The sequence below is a fragment of the Gallinula chloropus genome, assembly GCF_964237585.1.
Source record: "Gallinula chloropus genome assembly, chromosome: 16".
NCBI lineage: Eukaryota > Metazoa > Chordata > Aves > Gruiformes > Rallidae > Gallinula > Gallinula chloropus.
Genome location: NC_140101.1, coordinates 2,415,973 through 2,436,654, shown reverse-complemented (window position 1 = coordinate 2,436,654; position 20,682 = coordinate 2,415,973). Strand labels below are relative to the sequence as shown.

General features: G+C 50.1%; 1 protein-coding gene across 4 annotated transcripts in view; it reads right to left on the bottom strand.

Moving 5' to 3' along the window:
• The window catches only part of KCNQ2 (potassium voltage-gated channel subfamily Q member 2), a gene marked incomplete at both ends in the record, with an annotated part of 67,181 nt that overhangs the window by 38,764 nt on the left and 7,735 nt on the right, over positions 1-20,682 (bottom strand). For all 4 annotated transcript variants that reach the window (XM_084271423.1, XM_084271425.1, XM_084271422.1 and 1 more), the window contains 3 exons: positions 1,028-1,203; positions 3,361-3,487; positions 4,705-4,795. In XM_084271423.1, coding sequence (XP_084127549.1) covers positions 1,028-1,203; positions 3,361-3,487; positions 4,705-4,795 — 394 coding nt within the window. The remainder of the gene's footprint in view (positions 1-1,027; positions 1,204-3,360; positions 3,488-4,704; positions 4,796-20,682) is intronic.

Here is a 20,682-nt window from a genome sequence, read left to right as displayed (position 1 = left end):
GGTCTCAGATCTGGGCTTTCCCTGCATTTGTTGAGGCTTTGGGGCTTTGGTTGGAGGTCAGGAGACACCCGTTTTGAGATGGGACCGTGTGCTGGGATGACCCTGCCATGCACACAGGGCAGCCCTATTCTGAAAACCTCATTGTCTAAACACATACAGCAAGTGGAGAAGGAAAGGGAGTGTTAATAGCTCCCACAGGTCAAGAAATGGGAACCCCAAACACCCAAGGACTCTGCTTAGAGCAGGTCCCCTCCCGGGGAGGTTCTGCAAAGGTGGGATCTGGATGCAACTCCCCAGTTTCACAGAAGTTTTAACTCAGAATTCACAGGAGTGATTGTTTTTGGATGAAGTTGATACAAGCGTGGACAAGAGAGATGCACAAGTTCCCCTGTGGTTTTTATATAAAGCTCTGGATCAGCCAGCTAAGCATTTCAGGGGGGAAAGTGCAGGGAAGACAAGAAATGTTAAATTCTTAAACTCAGCAGCAGGAAACAAGAAAAATATCAACAAACTCTTCCCAGAGAGAGGAAAGGCCAAAGTGCCTTACACCAGGGGTCAGTTCTGTGACTGGTCCGTGATCTCACGTTGGGAAGGGGAACTCAGCACATCAGTCATGCCTGTGAGAGGCTGCTGCTTGTGGGATACCCCTTCAGAAACGCATCTGCTTTGAACTGTGCATCCCAGACAGAGAGCTCACACCACCACCTCAGCTTAATGAGGCTGCTTGGCTAATTGCTGCCTCTTTGAAATGAGTGCAGGTGGTCACTGTGTTCAAGATATTCCCTGCAAACATCTAAGCATCCCTCATTTCTCTCCTCCCTAGGTTGGAGAGCTCCACAGGACCTTGTGTATCTGACTTTGTGTTGGTCCATGTGTATGGTGTCTTCCCAATCTCCCCTGGCCTGGGGGATGTTTGGGGTGGAGAACTGAACCCAAAGCAGGGTCACTGGTTGGGAGGCGGGGGGGGGGGACACACAAAAAGTGACTCAATGTCCTTGCTTGGGAGGAGGGGAGGGGGTTTGCTCACCTTACTGTGTGCGTAGACCACAGAGCCCAGGAGCTTCCAGGTGCCGCCCCGCCGGTCCATGCGGATCATGCGCAGGATCTGCAGGAACCTCAAACTCCTGAGCGCCGAGGTGGCAAAGACGTTCCCCTGGGACCCTGCCGCCAGCACGGCGATGGAGGCGATCAGCACCATGATGTCTGCACGAACAGAGAGACGAGGCGCTGCCGAACCGCTACCCAGCGGGACAGCACTGCCCCTGCCACGGGCAGCAGAGGGCTGGGCGTGAAGGTCTTGTCTCAGCTGTACCTCCTGCTGGAAGGACACTGTGGGAATCTTAACCTGGATGGAAGAAACTGCTATACACTTTATGGCAACATCCCAGTTTCCTTCTCCACACTCAGCCTTCCCATAAGAATTGTGTCAAACTCAGCAAAGCCTGAATTCTGGTATGATTGAGTGTTAGCACTGGTAAGCCAGTGGGCAACTAAAGAGATCAAAGAGCTGGAGCACCTCTCCTCAGTTGGGCTGGTTCAGCCTGGAGAAGAAAAGGCTCCAGGGAGACCTCATAGTGGCCTTCCAGTCCCCAAAAGGTGCCTATAGGAAAGCTGGGGAATAACTGTTCTCAAGGGCATGAAGCAGTAGGACAAGGCGTGATGGTTTCAAACTAGAAAAGGGGAGATTTATGATGGATATCAGGAAAAAGTTCTTCAATACGAGGGTGGTGAGACACAGGCTGAGGTTGCCCAGAATCATAGCAGAGACCCCATCCCTGGAGATATTCAAGGTCAGGCTTGATGGGGCTCTGAGCAACCTGATCTAGTGAAGATGTCCCTGCTTACTGCAGGGTGGATTGAACTAGATGACCTCCAAAGGTCCCTTCCAACCTTAACATTCTATGATACTAAATTCCACTAAATCCTTGCAAAACACGTGCCCTTTGGTAACCAGCCACCACTGCCTGTTACACAATGCTGGTCAGAGATGTGAATGCCCCATCTAAACTGGGAATGAAAACCTAGAGGTCCACTATTGCAATCCAAGGGTGCTCATGGACAAAGAAAGGCTGAGAAAAAAAAAAAGTCCTTTATATATCCAAAACTCAAGGACCCTGAAAACCACCCTCTGCCCTTGTTTTCTATAGAAATTTTCTTGGAAGGCTTTTCTGTGGAACAAGCTAAAATCCTTCACATGACCACTGCCAGCTCCTGGGCATTTGAAAGCAGGCTCCATGTGAATGGCACGGCCTCACTGCCCACTCCTTACCCCGTTAAAAATAACTGCTGTGCACAGATGGCCCCTTTCACAAGAGGATCGCTGAGTACTTTACAAACAAGAATTAATTAAGTCTCATAACTCCCTTGTGAGGCAGCTCATCAGCACCAGGGAAGCAAAGTGAGACACAGAGAATTTCAATGACTTGTCAGCAGTTCGGTGTTGAGGTCAGACATGGGATCCCAGCTCCTAGGCTCAGTTTCTCCTGGCTAAACCCCCTTTTCTGTGGTCAGTAATACCTGAAGTACACAGAATCAGAATCACAAGGTTGGAAAAGACCTTTGAAGATCAAGTCCAACCATTCCCATCCTAAGCTAAACCATATCCCTACGTACCTCATCTGCCCTTTTTTTTAAACACATCCAGGGATGGTGACTCAGCCCCTCCCTGGGCAGCCTGTTCCAGGTCCCAACAACTCTTTCAGTAAAAATTTTTTTTTTTAATATCTAATCTAAACCTGCCCTGGCACAGCTTGAGGCCATTTCCCCTTGTCCCATCTCCTGTCACCTGGCTGAAGAGACTATCACCCACCTCTCTACAACCTCCCTTCAGGTAGTTGTAGGTGGTGATAAGGTCTCCCCTCAGCCTCCTCTTCTCCAGACTAAACACCCCCAGCTCCCTCAGCTGCTCCTAATAGGATTTGCCCTCCAGACCTTTCCCCAGCTGGGTTGCCCTTCTCTGCACTTGCTCCAGGACCTCAATGTCCTTCTTATGGTGAGGAGCTCAGAACTGGACACAGTACTCGAGGTACAGCCTCACCAATGCCAAGTACAGGACAATGGGACAGCTCCCAAGTCTGCAGAAGATGGGGAGGACCTCATGCAGAATACTGGAACACCCATGCATGGATTAGGACTTTTGCCATTGTGCTCTTTCCCTTCTCAAGGTGACCATGAAGCAGCTGAGGATCAGCCCCCAAAACACGTGCAGGAAACAGGAGCACTGTGCAAGCAAGCACTTGCAATACCCATTTAGGCTCGGGAAATCCCATGGAGGAAAGCAGGTCTTTAGGCTTGGGAAATCCCCTGGAGGGAAGCAGGTCTTTAGGCTTGGGAAATCCCCTGGAGGGAAGCAGGTCTTACCGATGACGCAGAAAGGCTTGCGAGCAAACTTCAACCTTCCCCTCCAGCCCCGGTATCGGCAGCAGCAGCCAGCTGCCCAGATCCTCACAAAGTACTCGACCCCAAACACCACGATGGTGACAATTTCCTGCAAGGGAGATAGTAGAGAAAGATGTGTGATGAGGAGAAGGGTTCCAGATACAAAGCTGTAACTTAAAAACTCCCCACCCCTGGAGAGCTGTCTGCACCAGGACTGCTGCATGGGGAGCCCAGGCTGGAAAGACTGTGGAATCTTTGCTCTTGTGCTTTCCCTCCCTCACCCTCCCTGGGGCAGTGAGATGGTTTGCACATTGTAGACTGCGAACTAGAGTTTTACACCTTCTTGTACTGTGTTTGTGTGTCTCATCACGGGATGGGTGAGTACTTGTTTATCACCCCACAATTAGTCTTCAAGGACTCGGCTAGGGCTACACTGGGCAGCTTGGGGCAAATCAGAGATGGGGATAACTGGCTACATCCTGGGTCCCTTTACAGGGGATTTGAGCTTTTATTTCCCCTAGAAAATCGTGCTGGTTATCTCTGTGTGCTGGGCTGTCTGGTGCAGAGAGACAGAGAACCTCTATCCCTCGATGCCAAGCAAGCATGCTGATGGCTGTGCAACCACAGCGCTTTCCATCGCCACCCAAATACCCAGCACACGCTCCTTTCCCTTCAATTCCTTTACTAGCAGCTCTTGTAAAGCAGCTCAGCTTCCTCATGTGTCAAACCTGGTGAAGCCCTAATTAGTCCGCAGTGCCTTTTGATGTCGATGTAGGGCAGGGACTGGGAACGGTGAAAGGAAAGGAGACACACGAATCCAGCAGCCCCGCAATGCGGCGGCGTGCGCGGGATCTCTGCTGGCTCTTGATGGCAGAAGCCACATTGTCAGTGTGAGGGATGCCCGGGCTATTTAAGGAACAAAACTCTGCAGCTTCATGTCAGATCAAATGGTTGCAGGGATGTTACAGTGCGGGAGAGGAGGCAGCTACATCACATCCAGCTTTAAATACTGGGAGCTGTTGAATAAAGTGCTTTTCAGTCGGGATCAGTCTTGTTACTGCATTTTGCCATCAAAGGTAAATGCAGAAAAAAGAAAAAGTTTAGGAAGAAAAGTCTTAAAGGATCCTTTCAAATACCATTAGCTTAATCCTGACACAGATCTCTCCTTTTCTTGTGTTTCCCATTCCTTATCTGCAGGTCCCAGTGGTCCCCTTCTCATAAGCAACAGGTTAAATTCTTGCCCCAGTTAAACACCCCCAAGCTCAGGTTTTTGTGTGGTTTTATGCCTCACTGATGGCTTCATCTGCAGCCCCCCCCCTCACTCACCAGGATGTAAAGGGCTCCTTCTGAGCTGTTCTGGTACTCATCAATGGTTGAAAAGACAGACAGCACCAGGCAGGAGAAAACTAGTAGAAAACTACACAACATAAAAAATAATAAAGAGAGAGATAGAGAACACATCAGTCTTCAGAGCAGGAATCCACTTCACCAAACTAGTCCAGAGAGCATTGTTTGATATATTTCTCTAAGAGTATTTACTGTGCCTGGCTTTACTAACCAGATTGGTTACTTGTGGTCAGACCCACTGGACTTTTCCCAGTTTGGCCAGTGACAATCCAGTTCCCACCCCTGCCCATCTCTGATCACTCCTGACATTATTTCCCCAAGGCACCATCAGCTCTTACTGCAACGTGGTTTCAACAAGCACACAAACAAGCCAGGAGATGTAACAACATGCTAACGGGGACCAGACTGGCTGAACACCACCCCAAAGAAAACTCTGCTCTGTTTAGGTATCTGCATCCACCAAAGCTTACACAGAAGAGGGGCTGCATTGCCCATCCTTGCCAAAGCAGGATGTTTCTGGGTGGATTTAATGTTCCCTTCTTAGGCAGGTACTCCAGATTAACTCCTCACCACCTGGAAAGGCTGGTGGCTTTTTAGATGTGTTGCTGGATCCCTGGGAGTTGGGTGGTGGTTATCTGTTCTTCTGTTGCCACGGGACACTGCAGGGGTCTGAGCCAGCCCAAGGGGTGTGATCTTGGTGCTGTTAGTACCATGCCAGACACCCTGCCAGGGATCCAAGGAGCCTCATCCTGCCAGGAGCTGGGGATGACCCAGCTTCTATTTAACATGAAATAGGAGAGGTTCTCAACCCCCCCTCAATATATGTCCAGGTCTCACTGACATCTCCTTTCATGGGCTGTCCCAAAGGCAGGCTCTGAAGTGCCACAGCACCCCATCATCCACAGGCTGTCCCCATCAAAACCACCCACTCCCAGCACGCTGATGGACTGCTGCAATTCAAAAGGCACAAAGTGAATGACAGGAGCTCGACTCTCTTCTGACATTCAACACCTGAATCCACAGCCACAGAGGTGTCCTGGCATCGGCTCATGGGTGGAGGAGGTTTCCACCAGCCCATGATGCCCACTGCCTGCCCAAACAGAAGGAGGGAAATTAATTTACTAAAGATTGATTTACTGATACCATAAAGTAGGCCAGTGCAGCAGGAAACTAAAAGCTGCATTCTTTAAAAGCATTAAATAATTCATCTGTCTGGCTTCGTCTCACATTCCTACAAACAGCATATTGAATATTTATAAGGTGCAGTTCAGCTGGTGGGGGCTGTTCCTTTGCATTGTCTAAAGAAAAGGTGTTTCACACCACCAGGTCGTGCTTGTGGCTTTGCCATGACCATTAATGTCACAGTAACAAGTAAAAATAGGGGGATTAGTATTTATTTAAACCACAGGCTGAAACATCCCTGCTGGCTGGAGGGAAGGGACCTTCAGAACCATCTCAGCAAAGGCTGAACTTTGTCAGCAATGCCAGGAATCAGACCAAGTAAGGACAATTTCTGATTTCTCACTGCAAATTTCCTCTTCTCACACCAGATCTGGTACCCAGAGACTTGAAGCAACCTCAGAGTAAGAAAACATCCCTTCCAATCCCCCTCACGATGCTCCTTAACATCTTCTCTGGGTCTCACTTAAAATGATTTCTCTCCCCAAGCTGGTCTTTTAAAACCCAGCTACAACTGGGTCAGGCAGCTCTGCTCCCAGGGTAGCCCAGATTTTGCTGCAAACTTCTGTGTTGGAGTGAGAAATAAATGAATAATCACTGAAAGAAGAAAGAGAAATGGAAACCAAGAGAGATATTGGAGAGGGATCAGGGGAATAGATCCTATATTCTTGGATTAAAGCAGTAGAGCATGGGCTGTATTTTTCTGGCCAAACATCACAATAAAATGCCTGGGGAGGTGCTGAAAGCAAAGTGCTGATATCAACCCAAACTTGCACATCGTGTTGGGGAGGGTGACCACCACAGATGGATCCAGAATGAAGCCACTCTGGATTGGGAGTCCTGGCAGGCACAAACACCACAAGAAAGAGGATTTCTGTATGTTAAATTTGTCACTGGACATACATCAATGGGGCTGAAAAGAAAGGAAAAGAAATCCCTTTATGGCTTTGAATCCCAAGGGTGGATGGTGCAAGCACTGGTTATGTGAGGAGATCCTGGGCAGCTTTGGATGCTGCTGGGGCAGTGGGACATCTGGGTGCTGCTTCCTCCCTTCCCTAGCACATCACTGCAGACTGTCCCCAGCCTCTCCATTCCCCTCATCTCCCCAGGACCAGCTTGGTGCTGCTGTAATTTTGGCTCTGTGCTCCCCAGGGTTCTCATTGCCAGGGACACCTGATGCAGATGATGCTCACAGGACCAGCATTAATTACACCACTGCTGAGCACAAGGCAACAGGAAAGGTGCCAACTTCTTCAGTGAAGCATGGGAGTTTCAAGGCCAAATCCCACAAGGACCAAAATCTTCCCCCATTTCAGTCCCAACAGGGACATTCAGGCACTGAGTAAGGAACAGTCCTGCCAGCAAGGGATGCAGGCACTGGCTCATCACAGGATGAGCTACATAAGCATCTCAAAATAGCTTCACGGTTGATGCACAGCTGCTCTGCCTGACCCTGTGGTCCACAAACCTCTGGGAGGCTGTTAAAGGAGTTTATGACAATGAAACCTCTCTGGAAGGGAACTGAATTTAGGGGGTTAGGGTCTGTATAGCTTCTGGAAGGCTCTGAAGAGCCCCTTATGAATAGAAGTGGAAGAAGAAAGCTGAGGTATGCCCACACCAGAGATGGCATGCATCCTCTGAGCTTCCACCGAGGGAGGGCAGTGGGGAACAGGAAGGTCGACTTTAATTTCACCTAATCTACCCAGACAGCACAGGAAAGGGCTCCAGCTAATAATGGATAGCTAGTGAAAGGGAAACAGGCCAATAAATAGTGGAGAGGTTGGGATGAATCTAATTTTTAAAGCTACATATCTAATCAAAGCAAATTATGTCTGCAGCCTGACTCTGGGTAATGTTAATGTGCCATAAGGAACGTTAATTATGTCCCATCTAATGATTCTTACATTAAAGATGCCAATTCTGCTTAGAGCTTTGGAGAAGACAATATCCTCCTCCCAAGCAGAGAGGAGCCGGGTCCTACGCAATGCGGGGCTGGAGCTCGGACCAGCCTCTCTCAAACCCAGGTCAGGATGCAAAGGGCAGCGTATGGTTTCAGACTATTGTCCCCTCCAAAGAGTGATGGCACAGAAGAAGCTTCCTCCAGCCTCCTGCAGCTACCAGAGAAGGACACCTCATGCCACCACATCTTCTCACCCACCACCCTCTGATGCTCCAGCATCCCCCACACCTGTTGCTTTAGACCTTTAAAAGCCCAGCCAAGACTCAGCTGTGCAAATTTGACTGCTAATAATACTAATAAATCCAAAGTCCTCCAAAGTCTGGCTTTACATCTAAAGGTTATGTTGACTTAAACCCCCCATGCAAGCTTCTTATAACAATTTATAAATCCCAGCACAAAATCTGCATATCCAGATTTCATACCCACTGTGCTTCACGCTAGCAAAAGAAAAAGAAATGATTGAACTTCCCCTCAGGAAAAAAATGAAGCCAAAAAACAAACTTAAAATTACTTGAAGCAGGAAAGGTAGTCCTCCTTGTCTCTGTAAAAGCATCCGACAGAATCATCATAAAGCTTTTTCAGGTTAATCGTCTCATTTGCCTTCCAAAAGAAAACCCCTTGGAATCTACACAGCCATTCACAGAAGAATTAAAAAAACCCAAACAAACCCAAAACTTTAAGTTTATTCCTGAGCCCCAGCTCACTCAGCCTTTCCTCCCAGGGGAGATGCTCCAGCCCCTTCATCATCTCTGTCCTTCCTCTGGACTCTCTCCAGGAGATCCCTGTCTGTTTTATCCCAGGGAGCCCAGAACTGGACACAACACTCCAGGTGGGGCCTGAGCAGGGCAGAGCAGAGGGGGAGGATCCCCTCCTGTGACCTGCTGCCCACACTCCTCCTGATGCCCCCCAGGATCCCATTGTCTCTCTCAGCCCCCAGGGCACTCTGCTGGCTCATGGCCACCCTGTCATCTACCAGGACGCCCAGGTCCTTCACAGAGCTCCTCTCCAGCAGGTCATCCCCCAGCCTGTACTGATTCCAGCAGTTATTCCTTCCCAGGTGCAAGACTCTGCACTTGCTTTTATTTAAACACTCAATCAGAACTATTTACAGCTCAGTTTAAATCTCTGGTGAATCAGCATCACAACCCTGGCAATACCACGACTTTTCCAGGGGTAAAGACGTCATGGTATTCACCTACCCTTAGCTAGGAGCATCCATCATCTTTTTTCATGTAAACAATCCTGCTCTGATTTGCAACCCAGCTATTCATTTCCCAGGCTCAACACCAGCTAAATGCCTCGCTCCCGGTTTCCACATCACTCAGTCTTGGCCAAAGCCATCTCCCCAAGGCGACTTCTGTCACTAGCAGAGCTGAAAATAGAGCAGGGAGTCCTGCCTTTGGGTCCTGTGTCTTAATAAATGCTCTCCTTTCCAAAAATAGCTCCTGATGGTGTCTCATTCCCCACAGGTTTGGCCGTGCCCAGCCCTGTCCTCTCACCAGATCCCAGCCTAGAACTTGCCCCCTGGGGCACCTACACGGGTAGAAAACACAGTTTATGGGCAACATACAGGCTGGCCCCATGGCAGAGATTCTCATGGTTTATAAACTTTTTAATAAGCATTTAGCAAAGGCCTCTCTGGGACAAGGTTAACAGCTCCTGCCCCTTCTCTGTGCATGGGGATGATGGCTGAACAGCCCCGATAAGGAGCACCCTGTTCCTACAGACCATGAAGTGCACTAAGGGTGGTGGTGCAAATAGAGAAGTGGAGCACCTCTGGAGGATGCTGCGGTGTGGACAGCAAGGCTGCATTAAACCCTGCTCCAGGAGACAGGTAGAAATACAGGACCTTAATCAGGCTACAGAGAAGCAGGTCTTGGAGACTCCAAAGCGTGTTACAGCGGTGGCACTGGGATGGGATGGGAAGGGAAGGAAAAGGAGAGGGTTTACTTTCCTGATCAGCCCGATCACACTCCCACCTCCTGCAAGCCCCCAGGACGTGTTCCCCAGCCCTGTGCACGGATGCAGCAAGCCTGCTCTCCTCCTTGTGTGACAGCAACCTGGCAAAGAGGGGTTTTCCAGCAAGTCAGGTCTTCTAGGGTCTCCCCCAGACTCATGCCTGGGAGCAGGAACATTGCTGGCTGAGCTCAGTGCCCTGCTGCTGTGCTCCAGCTGCCCTTGCAGCTACTGAAGCACTCCTGCACCTTTACAGCCCAGGGAACAATGACATTTCCTTTGCTTCAGGTTTTGGGGGGAAGTTTTTCTGGTCTATGTACAGATAAGGAGAATCATGAATCCATCACAACAAACTGAATTAAAAAGAAGAGGTGTCCATAGTTTCACCATACAGGCACAAATCACAAAACTCTTCCCTTGCCTTCCCTCTATCCAAGCAGGGCATCTCCCAGCTAGAAGTAGTGCAAGATATGGGCTCACATGTATTTTCTCCTTCAACATTCACGTTTGAACTTGGTTCCCACTCCAAGCTTTTCCCTCTTGTTTATGACAGAGTCAGGGAGCAGAAACAGCATCACCTGCCCTGAGTGCCCAGAGCCACAGTCCTGACCTAAACCCATGAACTGCAGGAATTTGAGTAGCAGCAAGTTTTGTATGACATCTTGTCCCTAGTCCAGCAAAGGATTGTGCATCTCCATGCTTACAAGCAGCAGTGAGCTTAAGAGCTTTCCTGGACTGAAGCCTCAGAGAACAGAAGCCATCTGGAAGCATCAGGGAATGGAGATGATGATCTGAACATTTACAGTGGGAAAAGGGGTTAATTTTAAAGAATCAGTTGTTTGTCTTACAGGCTGGCTTTAATCACTTAACTTACTCAACACAGAGTAAAAAGCCTTATTAATAATAATCACTGCATGCAGAGCTCTAGCTCAAATGCTCCCCTTTGTCCTCGTTGAACACGAATCCCTGGGAAACGTGTGTTCTCCTTGCCCTGCCCATGCAGCCTCAGAGCAGCCAGATGTCTGGAGGAAAACCCAAAGCATTCACCAAGCCCAGGACCTGCCAGAAGCATCTGTCTCCACTGCGATTCAGCCCTGCCAGGCTGAGCCTGCCTTTGAACAACTCAGTGGGGAGAAGCATATTCATGCAGCTGCAGAAACGGTTCACAGGGGAGAATCCCAAAGACCACAGCACAATCACGCTGCATTGGGAGGTAAATTAAGAGTATAAGATATTGGATATTTAAGTAATTCTTAAAGCATCCACACAGGCATTTACTCAGAGCACATTCATTGATTTTAATGCGAGGGGAAAGTTGCTGTCTCATGCAGTACCCGTGTTACTCAGATTGAAATCTGAGCGCTGCCTGTTTCAACCCACAAGGTATTCCCCCAAAAGAGCCTCTGCTTCCTCCCTACCTCTGAGAAATCTAGGCTAGGGAGCTGCTTTAGCAGGGGGGCTGGACCTGATGATCTCTCAAGGTCCCTTCCAACCCCTATGACTCTATGAATTCCCTACGAGTACAGGAATACAAACCTTCCTAATCCAACCTTTATCTGCAGATAAAGATCCAGTTATTTTCTATTTCTTAAGGACAAAGCCCTGCTTTTCTGCAACACCTTGAGAAAAATAAAAGCAGCCAAGGGCTGTGCTGCATGGTTGGAACACACAGGAATTAAAAACTCCTCTTACTGAGGTCAAGCTCCTTTGACTGATCTGGGCAAGTCAGTTGACCTAACTTAACTGAGCTCTAAAACTGGGTTAAAAGCAAGATGTCCCTGTAAAATGTAATGCTGCATCTCATCTAAACATTCCTTGAGGGAACGGCATATACAAAAATAGGCTCTGGTCTAATTGCAGATAGGAAGATTGTCTCAGAATGCGCAGGGCTGGTTCCCGCTGCAGACAGGAATAGTAGCTGGTTTTTCAAAGGTCTGTCCCAGAAGCAGCGATTCAGCTGGAGCCTGAGGTTTCCTGCCCACAAAGGACAACCTCTGTCCTGCTGAGCTCCTTTAGCTTTGCTCCCCTGTCTCTGAATTTGCACTAGCTTTACAGCACCAAGAATTACAGCACCTCTAAACTGAGCATCCTCACTGAAAGCATCCGCAGGGGGCTGCCAGCACAGCAGCTCAGCAGCTGCATGAACCATCTCAGACCTGCAGCAGGTGACTAAACATCTCCCCTGTGAGGAAAGGCTGAGTGAGCTGGGGCTGTTCAGCCTGGAGGGAAGACGACTAAGGGGGGACCTGATTAATGTTTATCAATATCTGAAGGATGGGCTGCAGGGGGAAATGGGCAGCCCCTTGTCAGTGTCTGTGGGGACAGGACAAGGGGCAATGGCTGCAAGTTAGAGCAGAGGAAGAACTTTTCCCCAGTGAGGGTGAGGGAGCCCTGGGACAGGCTGCCCAGGGGGTGTGGAGTCTCCATCTCTGGAGAGATTCCAGCCCCGTCTGGACGCCGCCCTGTGCAATATGAGCTGGGGAGCTGCTTTGACAGGGGGTTGGACCCCATGAGCTCTGGAGGTCCCCTCCAACCCCTACAATTCTATGATTCTTTCCCCCATATGCCTCAGCCCATGGTTTATGCTTCAGTGAAGGCAGGGCCCCAGAGCTGTGCTCTCCAGCTCCTCCCAGCTAACAGCAAAGGACAGACAAGGTTTTGGCAAGTGTCACAGGTACACAGACACCCCGGCCACTTTCCAGGGTCCATCCCCAGCTTCATGCCTCAATAATGAAAAAACAAGAATGTGGCTTCTGGGAGCCAGAGACAAACAGATAACACTGAAGCACAAAACACAAGCATCACCAAAGCACCGCTAATTTCATTTGCTCATCGTTTTAATTAACTGAGTCTCAGGGAAAAGAAAGAAGTATTTGCAAACTGCCCATATAATATGTCTGAGAGTTGGTAATTTCACCATCTGTTTCATTTTACTTCTCTTGCCCCAGCTAGTGATTAGAGCTCAGAGCCAAGCAGCTGGAAAGCTGGTTCACAGCCTTTGGATTTTGGTCTCCAGAAGACAGTGACCACCAAGATGGGTAAAAAAGTGTACCCAGAGGAGTAACAGGAGGGTTGCAACCAGCAGGACCATGTTCCCTCTCTGCTGCTCTCCTCCAGTCACACTGGTGCAAATCAGGAATAACCCCCCAAAGCCAAGGGGGCTGCACTGCCATGAGACAGGGTCCAGCTCAGCTGGGTCTGAACCCCATGATACCCAAGGGACTCACGAGTTTGGAACACAATAAAACATAGGATTAGGTCCAACAATAAGAAATAAAAGAGCAGTGGCCAGTTTTAGAGCCCCACATCCCTTTCCCGCAGCAGTAGGAAGGATGCTCCTCCCAGCAAGGGTGGCATATAACATGACCCTGATGCTTTCCACGCCTGTGAAGCTGGTCCTGTTGGGATGGGTGAGTTTGTACTAGGAACAGTGCCTTGGCTGTGTGGGCAGACAAGCCCAGAGGATCTGCTCAGGGTGAAGGGATGCAAAACAAACCCAGAGCTCAAGGCTTAAAAAGGCAGTGCTCTTTCACCCTAAAAAACTGCTGAAACAGACAGTTATGCCACAGGGAGCTGCCAGTCAATTTCTGTTTAACTTCACCACTAATACAACTATTCCAGGTCTTCCAGGAGCTGCAATGCTTAATTCAAAGACCTTTTTCACCAGTCTCTCCTCTATAGCAGTAAAGTTTCCCTGAGCTGTAACCAGTTACCCCAGCCACACTGCTCCCCAGGAGCAATGGGAAGATCCTCCTGCCACCACCCATGTAAGTGTCTCCTTTCCTCCCAGCTGAGAACAGCCAGCTCATGACACCAGCCTGGATGGAAGCAGGGCAGCCCCACCTGCATTGACAGCACTGGGTCTGCCAGAGCCCAGACTCTCCTTGCACCTGATAAATTAACCCCCAGCACACAATTAAGCACTTCTATTACCTCTTGCTTCTTCTCTAGAATATTTCTAATGCAACAATTGGGTGGCCAGGTGTGGATGGGAAAGCAGGTGAGCACAGCTCAGCCCTGAATGCTGGGGAGAGCACAGGGCAGCCCCCCCATCCTCAAGAGCCCTTTACAGGGGGAGAGGCTGCCCAGAACAGAGGGGAAGTGATGGTCCTGGCTGAAGAAATAAAGGCAACCTCAGTTACAAGAGGTTCATCTCTTTAGAGTCCTTCTGGCTGGGCAGCCTTTGGGATGGGGTGGGGGGGCTTGCTGCAGTCAGGGCTGCAGGGTGACAGCCAGCATGTGCAGCCCAGGGCTTTCTGGCTCACCCAGGCTCTCACAACAGAGGCGGCATTGCCTCATCCACAGCTCCCCAAAACCCTCCATCAGTGGAAGAGAAGAGGAGCAAAGCACACATCTCCCAGTCCCTGCAGCACAGCACCAAGTTTTCATCTCCTTTAAGGCCACCCTAGCCAGCCAGCACCCAGTGCCTGGCCCTGGACGCTTTGCATCAGCTGGGCACGGGCAGCAAGGAACCAGCCCCTGTACCACTCCAGCACAGGAAGAACCCTCCAGCTATCAGGGTTCCTAAGGAAAGGGAGCTCATGGCATCGTCCACACCTAACATTCAGACCTGTTGGCCGGTTTAAATCCAATCTTCCAAAGGTCCTCTGCACAAGGAGAGCAGCCTGGGCCTGCCCCTGGGAACAGACTGCTGTGTGAGCTCAGCAGGGCCAGCTCATGCCTGGGAGAGCCACGAGCTCACAGAAACCAGCTCCCCCGAGTTCCCCCGCTCAGCAAACGGCAGGTTTGTTCCCTCTCCTTATTTCCCTGTGCCAGTAAACACAACAATAAATAGCAAGCTGCAGGAGGCAGATGATTGTGTGGTGAAAGGTGGAAAACATCTCAAAATGATTTAAAGCCAGGAGGAGATTAGGAAGAGAGGGCTGTGTGTTGTGTTCTCCAAGGAGGAGGAGCTGTTCTGCTGCTGAAAGGCAGCAGAAGCAGGGAAGGTTTTCCTGACTATCCTGCAGCTCCTTGCCCTGGGGGATGCTCTGTGTGGGTGGTCTCTTCGCAAAGGTCCCCAAGCCCAGTCCTGACATGGGACCCTGCCAGCTCCAGCCCTAGGATGGGCTGGGAACAAGGCCAGCACCACAGGGGCTGGACCTGTGGCCTTTTAAAGCTCCAAAGTAACAGGGACACAGAGCATGGACACATTAAAGCTGAGGAGAGATTATCTAGCTGCCATTTCAACACACTGGTAAATCAAAGTCGATGGAAGCCATATGCTCTGCTGGGAAGCATCCATCTCGTTGCCAGAGAAACATCCCTCCCGTTTAAAATGGCAGGCAAAGGCTTACAAAAACCTGCTTGTAACCCCCCTTTCTCATGCACAATCCAAGTCCCCTGGCAGCTCCCCCAGCCTGGTGGCATCACGCTGTACTGCTGCATAGCTGCTCCCTGGGAGAGCTCTTGCTGCTTAACTCAGGAGCTTCTCCCACAGGATCCAGAGGAAGTCAGAGCCAGCCTAACAGCACCTTGACCCAGCTTCCAGCTCACTGTCAAGCGAGTTTCCATGTTTTATTCCCTGGGAAATTGAGATGATCACGTGCCCAGGATCACATCAAGCAGCTCTGATCAGGGATGCTGCAGATGCACAGTACAGACAGTGATTGGCCAGGCACAGATGTGCCCAGCTGTGGGGCAAGAGAATAACCAACAGCAGGACCACAGCCTGAGTTGCTGTTGCTCAAATCCAGCCTTTCACAAAGCAGCAGGTACCACCTGACTCCTTACAAGTAGCAAGCAAGAACCTGACCTTGGGAAGTACATACAGCAAACAGCAGCCAGGGCTTCGGTCTCTCTGAAATAACCATAAGCTCATCACTGAGCTTGGCAGCTGGCTGGAGTCTGCAGCTGGCCCCAGGTCTCCTCCTCTGCATCTGCACCTTCTCCTCCCTCTAAGCTGAATGTGCAGTCACTGCCCAGGAACACGGCCAGGTCAGTTTGCTGGGGTCTCTGCCAGCTGATATAGGACAGGATGATGGGGGTGCAGGGAGGGGCACCCCCAGAGCACAATCTGTAATCCAGCATCATGGAATTCACAGCAGCAAATGCTCTCCACCCAATTAGTGTTAATGAATTTGCATGTGATTTTGTGCTAGGCTGAAAATACAGACCAGTGACCATGGGGGCACTGAGACAGTAAACTGGACATCCTCTTCCTGTGTTTACTTCCAGCCTCAGCCTCTCATCATTTGCTTTGCCTTTTAAAAAAAACCTCCTCTCATTTATTGTAAATCCCACAACCAGATGAAGTCAACTGTTAAAAGTGCGGAAACAGAGTCTTTTCTATTCTGAGAAGTAGCTGTGCCAGGACAACCTTTATAATGGAGATCAGAGACAATATTTAATAATTCAAAGCCCAGGAAGGCCTGACGGGACAAGTATACATGCTGAAGTCTCCTTGTCTGTATGGGAAATGTTTATCACTGCTGGAGGAGGGAGTGGCTAGGGTTACAGCACAGGGAGCAGGGATGCTGGATTATTCCACAGGCATCTTGCGTTGCTGAATTCCTCTCCTACCTTAGCTCCCAACCTGGAAAACACAAGTAATGAATCCCCCCCCCCCCATGCACACAGGGGCACAGCTGAGGTTAAGCCCACGCACAGCTCAAGACATGCCCATGGAGCTCAGCAACCGATACATCCTTCCGGAGTAGAATGAAGCCTGGCACAAAACCACTGTGAAGCACACCAGAAACCAAGGCGTGCATGGCCCAAAGCCAGCAACAGCATCTTAGGCGACAGCACAAAGCCACCCGGGAGCATCCAAGAACAACATCCTCCAGCACATGACACTGGGACATACCCAGCACCACTGCCAAGGTGTCAGTCTGCCCTACATGACAAGAAGGCAGTTGTTACAGCCCTAAATCCCTTTCCTAGCCACTAACTTGGCTCTTCCTTAACCCAGGTGGCAACAGACGGTGCGGAGCCCATGAGCAGACGCCACAGCACGTCTTCTCCATCAGGGCATCCTGCTCCTGCCAGAGCTGGGAAGGAGTCACCTTCACTTGGTGGCATCACAGCAAGATCTCCCCAACGGCTTGTCAGCCGGCTCTGAGATGCACTTGGGCTGTCTGGGAATTATGTCACCGGGCACTGTAAATATCAAATGGCCCTTTTATGATCCTGCATGCTCCTCCCCACCTCCTTGGCTCAGAGCCTCGTGAGTGGTCTGCGCTGAGGACACTGCCAGTGATAAAAAGCAATGAATGGATAATAGCCAGGTAGTATTTTGAGTTACAGCATCATCAGCTTGCTGCTGCTAAAGTGAAGCAGAGGCAGCTCTCTGTCCTGGTTGTGTAACCCAGCCTCGCAGGACGTTCCCAGTAATTACAGGGCCTTTCCCCTGCAGTCCCACGAGGGCTGTATGCTGCATCCGTGAAAGGATGCTCTGAGTTGAGCTTCCTCTCTATCACATTTTTTCAGTCTTCCCTAGAAACAGCAAAGAGCAAGAAGAAGCAGGAGAGAGGCAGGGGGAAAGAAAGGTTTAATGGTTTAATTAATCTTCATTTAATTTCTGCTCTGCTTTTAGCAAATGAAAAAAACCCAAGTCACTCCATCAGGTCTGTGATACCTCCCTGGGCTACTCCACCAGCCTGTCTTTCATACATGGGGTGCACATCCCACTGGCCCACTGCAGCTGGTCACAAGGTCCAGCTTGGCTCCAGCTGGTCTTCCGGACTTAGATCCTGCAGGGATGTGGCCACAGATCCTCCCTGGCCACAGACAGGGGCTGGCAGTCCATTAGCATGATGAATTTCTCTGGGGTTTTTAATAGCCATCTACTCACAGGTGGAGAAGGGCCAAAAGACTAGGTAAGACTAGAACTAGTTTTGGAGGTTCAGCCCATTTTCCTGCTTGTGGAGGTGCTTAACACCGAGCACATCACCCCAGCAGGCTGATTTGGTCTGCAAAGGAGGGCAGCAAAAATGTCAGCTCTGACAGAGGTGGTCCCCAGGTGCCCAGATTGTTTTACATGGACAGGTCAAGCCCAAGCAATGCCAAGCCCTGTCCTACCAGCAGGTCTCCCAGATTTGGCAATTCCAAAGCACACGGTGGAGACCTGAGGTTGAAATACACCTACTTGTAGACATCTACATCCCCATCTCCCAGTAGCAACACCAGGTCAGACACACCTCTAGAGGCCCATTCACTTGTCTTACCCAGACACATGCACGACCTTTCCCTATTCTCAATACCTCAGATCACCCCCCACACGTACTGAGACAGGTTGATCCATCACCAGCTCAAACCCAAAGTTTCAGACATACCTTGCACTAGTTATCCCAGGGCTGAGATAACTACTGATTCACAGGCTAAGCCTCAGCAGCTCGTTCTGTGCCCTTCAGCATGACTCAGGATGCTCCCACCACCCACAAACACGCATCACGAGGAGCACAGGCTCAGGGCCTGGGGGGGCAGCTGAGAGAAGGTTTGGAATGATATCTGATTTCCATTGCAGAGAAGAAAAACAGCAGCAGCAACAGAATGTCAATGCAGAAATTCTTCCCACCCCTCATTAGCTGGTAGGGTAAGAGAGAAGCTGCTAAATAAAGATAGCATTAAAGGCATCTAGATGTTAAAAGGAAAAACACTGAAAGGAAGGGAAATTCACTGCAAAATTCTGTGACTGCATGTCATACCTGACAAATTACAGAGTGCTCAGGAAATTCTCCTTTATGTTTTTTTCCTTCCTTACCAGAACAGTCATAAGCAAGAAAAAACCAACAGTGACATGCAGCCAGTAGCCACAAGGACCAAGCCACGAGGTCACGTTAACAGAGGTTCTTCAGTGGTGATAGGGATTAAATGCATTGGTCCCTCAGGCTATGGAGACAGAGCCCTCTGGAAGTGCCAGCACTTTAGATCATGACATAATGACATGAGATCTTGTCCCTCTGGCTCAGGGTGATGCTTAATAGGGTGTGAAGCCAGTTTTTGGATGAGAGTTGCCATCAGCATGCTGGCTTCTTTGCAGCTCCCCAGAGAGCTGTTATGTGAGGGGTTCTCTTTGCACCCCTAAATTCATATACAAGGCAGCTTTCTGCAAGGCCACCAAGCAAGGCATATGTCTGAAAAGGATCATTCCAGAAGAAACAGCACAGTGACAATTCCTCCAAACACAGCAGCTCCTGCACTGGGAATGTCTCAGAGGAACCCATCTGCACTTGCCCATGGCACCTCCAGCCCCTGCTCTGACACCAACAGAGAATTACAGCCACTCCAATATCTCTAAATAAGAAAAATCCCACTGACCAAAACCCCAACAGCATCAGCAAATGAACCTCAGGGGAGAACAGTACAAACCATGCTTCCCTCTTGGCCATGAGCCACTACAGAGTAAGACTTGCTGCTGGACATGGACACACAGGACACTGTGTTCCTACAAGCTGTCCCAGCAGCTATGCAACCCCAAGACAGACAAACGTCCCATGCAAACTCCTACCCATGCTCCAAATGGCCATGCTCCTTCAGCCAGGAGAGATGGGATCAGCAGCATGAATCTTCCAAGTGATGGAGCCAGGCTGAGGGTTGGCTTTGCTGCTCATTCAAGCCTCGAGTCTTTATATAGAGTCAGGGCAGGATCCAAAAGCGGAAGAGAGACACCCACTCCCAGGGAGTGTAACACACACACACCGAAATAAATAGCTCCCTGCCTAGGGAGATGACTCAGGAATCTCACTAGTCCTTAAGGCACAAATCATTGCTAATAAACCCCAGGAAACTTGGAGGAAGGCCCAGCAAGAGGTTAGCTGGACCAGATACGGCTTCTTCAGTCAGAGGTAGAAGGATGAACAAGCACAGGATTAAACCAAAGTCCAACACTGAAGTAATAGCCCCACCTGCCATTCCAAGTAGTCCCTGCTACTGGGGGGAGGTTTTGCTTTTCACCACCCCTCCTGGAAGCACTCAGCCTCAACCACTGTATGGCTTGAAGTGGCAAGAGGCAACATGGCCTCACTGCCTGTTTGCCCAGCTATAATATACAGACACTTATGGTTAACTCCTTTGCTCTCCTCTTGAGTGAAGCATGGAGTGCTCTTACATCCCTTATTACAGTCTTCAGATCAGGTAACGAACATCTGAGCAAGCATAAACCCAATTAACAGCCACTTTGAGACGCAGAATTGTGCAAAAGGACATAAACATGCAGGAGAGAGTCTCCCAGTGCTGTCATTTCTCTGCCACATGTAACACTTGAACAGGGAGAAAGCCCAATTCACAGCCCTCTACACGCTGCATGTGTAATGAATCAGACTGGGCTGGGTTGGAAGGGACCCCAAGGGTCACAGAGCTCCAACCCCCCTGCCACAGGCAGGGACACCAACCTCCAGCCTGGAGCTACACAAGGGTGCCCAGGGCCCCAGCCAACCTGGCCTTGAACACCCCCAGGGATGGGGCACCCACCCCCTCTCTGGGCAGCCTGTTCCAGCCCCTCACCACTCTCTCTGGAAAAAACTTCCCCCAATATCCAATTTAACCCTTCCTTCCTTCAGCTTTAACCCATCCCCCTTGTCCTGCCAGTCTCTGCCCTCTAACAAGCTGATTCCCCTCCTGTTCCTCTGCTCCCTTCAGGGACTGGAAGGCTGCAATGAGGTCCTCCCACAGCCTTCTCTTCTCCAGGCTCACCCAGCGCAGCTCCCTCAGCCTCTCTCCATAGGGGACCTGCTCCAGCCCTCTGATCATCTTCATGGCTCCTCTGAACCCTCTCCATGAGTTCTGTATCTTTCTTGCATTGGGGCCCCTGAAGAGACAAAGTGCCAGCCACAAAGGACTGCTGGTTCCCTCAGATGGAAAGCAGGAGCCCCTGGACCAAGCAGACGCTCCCTCTGACCTCACCTGTCCTCATGTTCCTC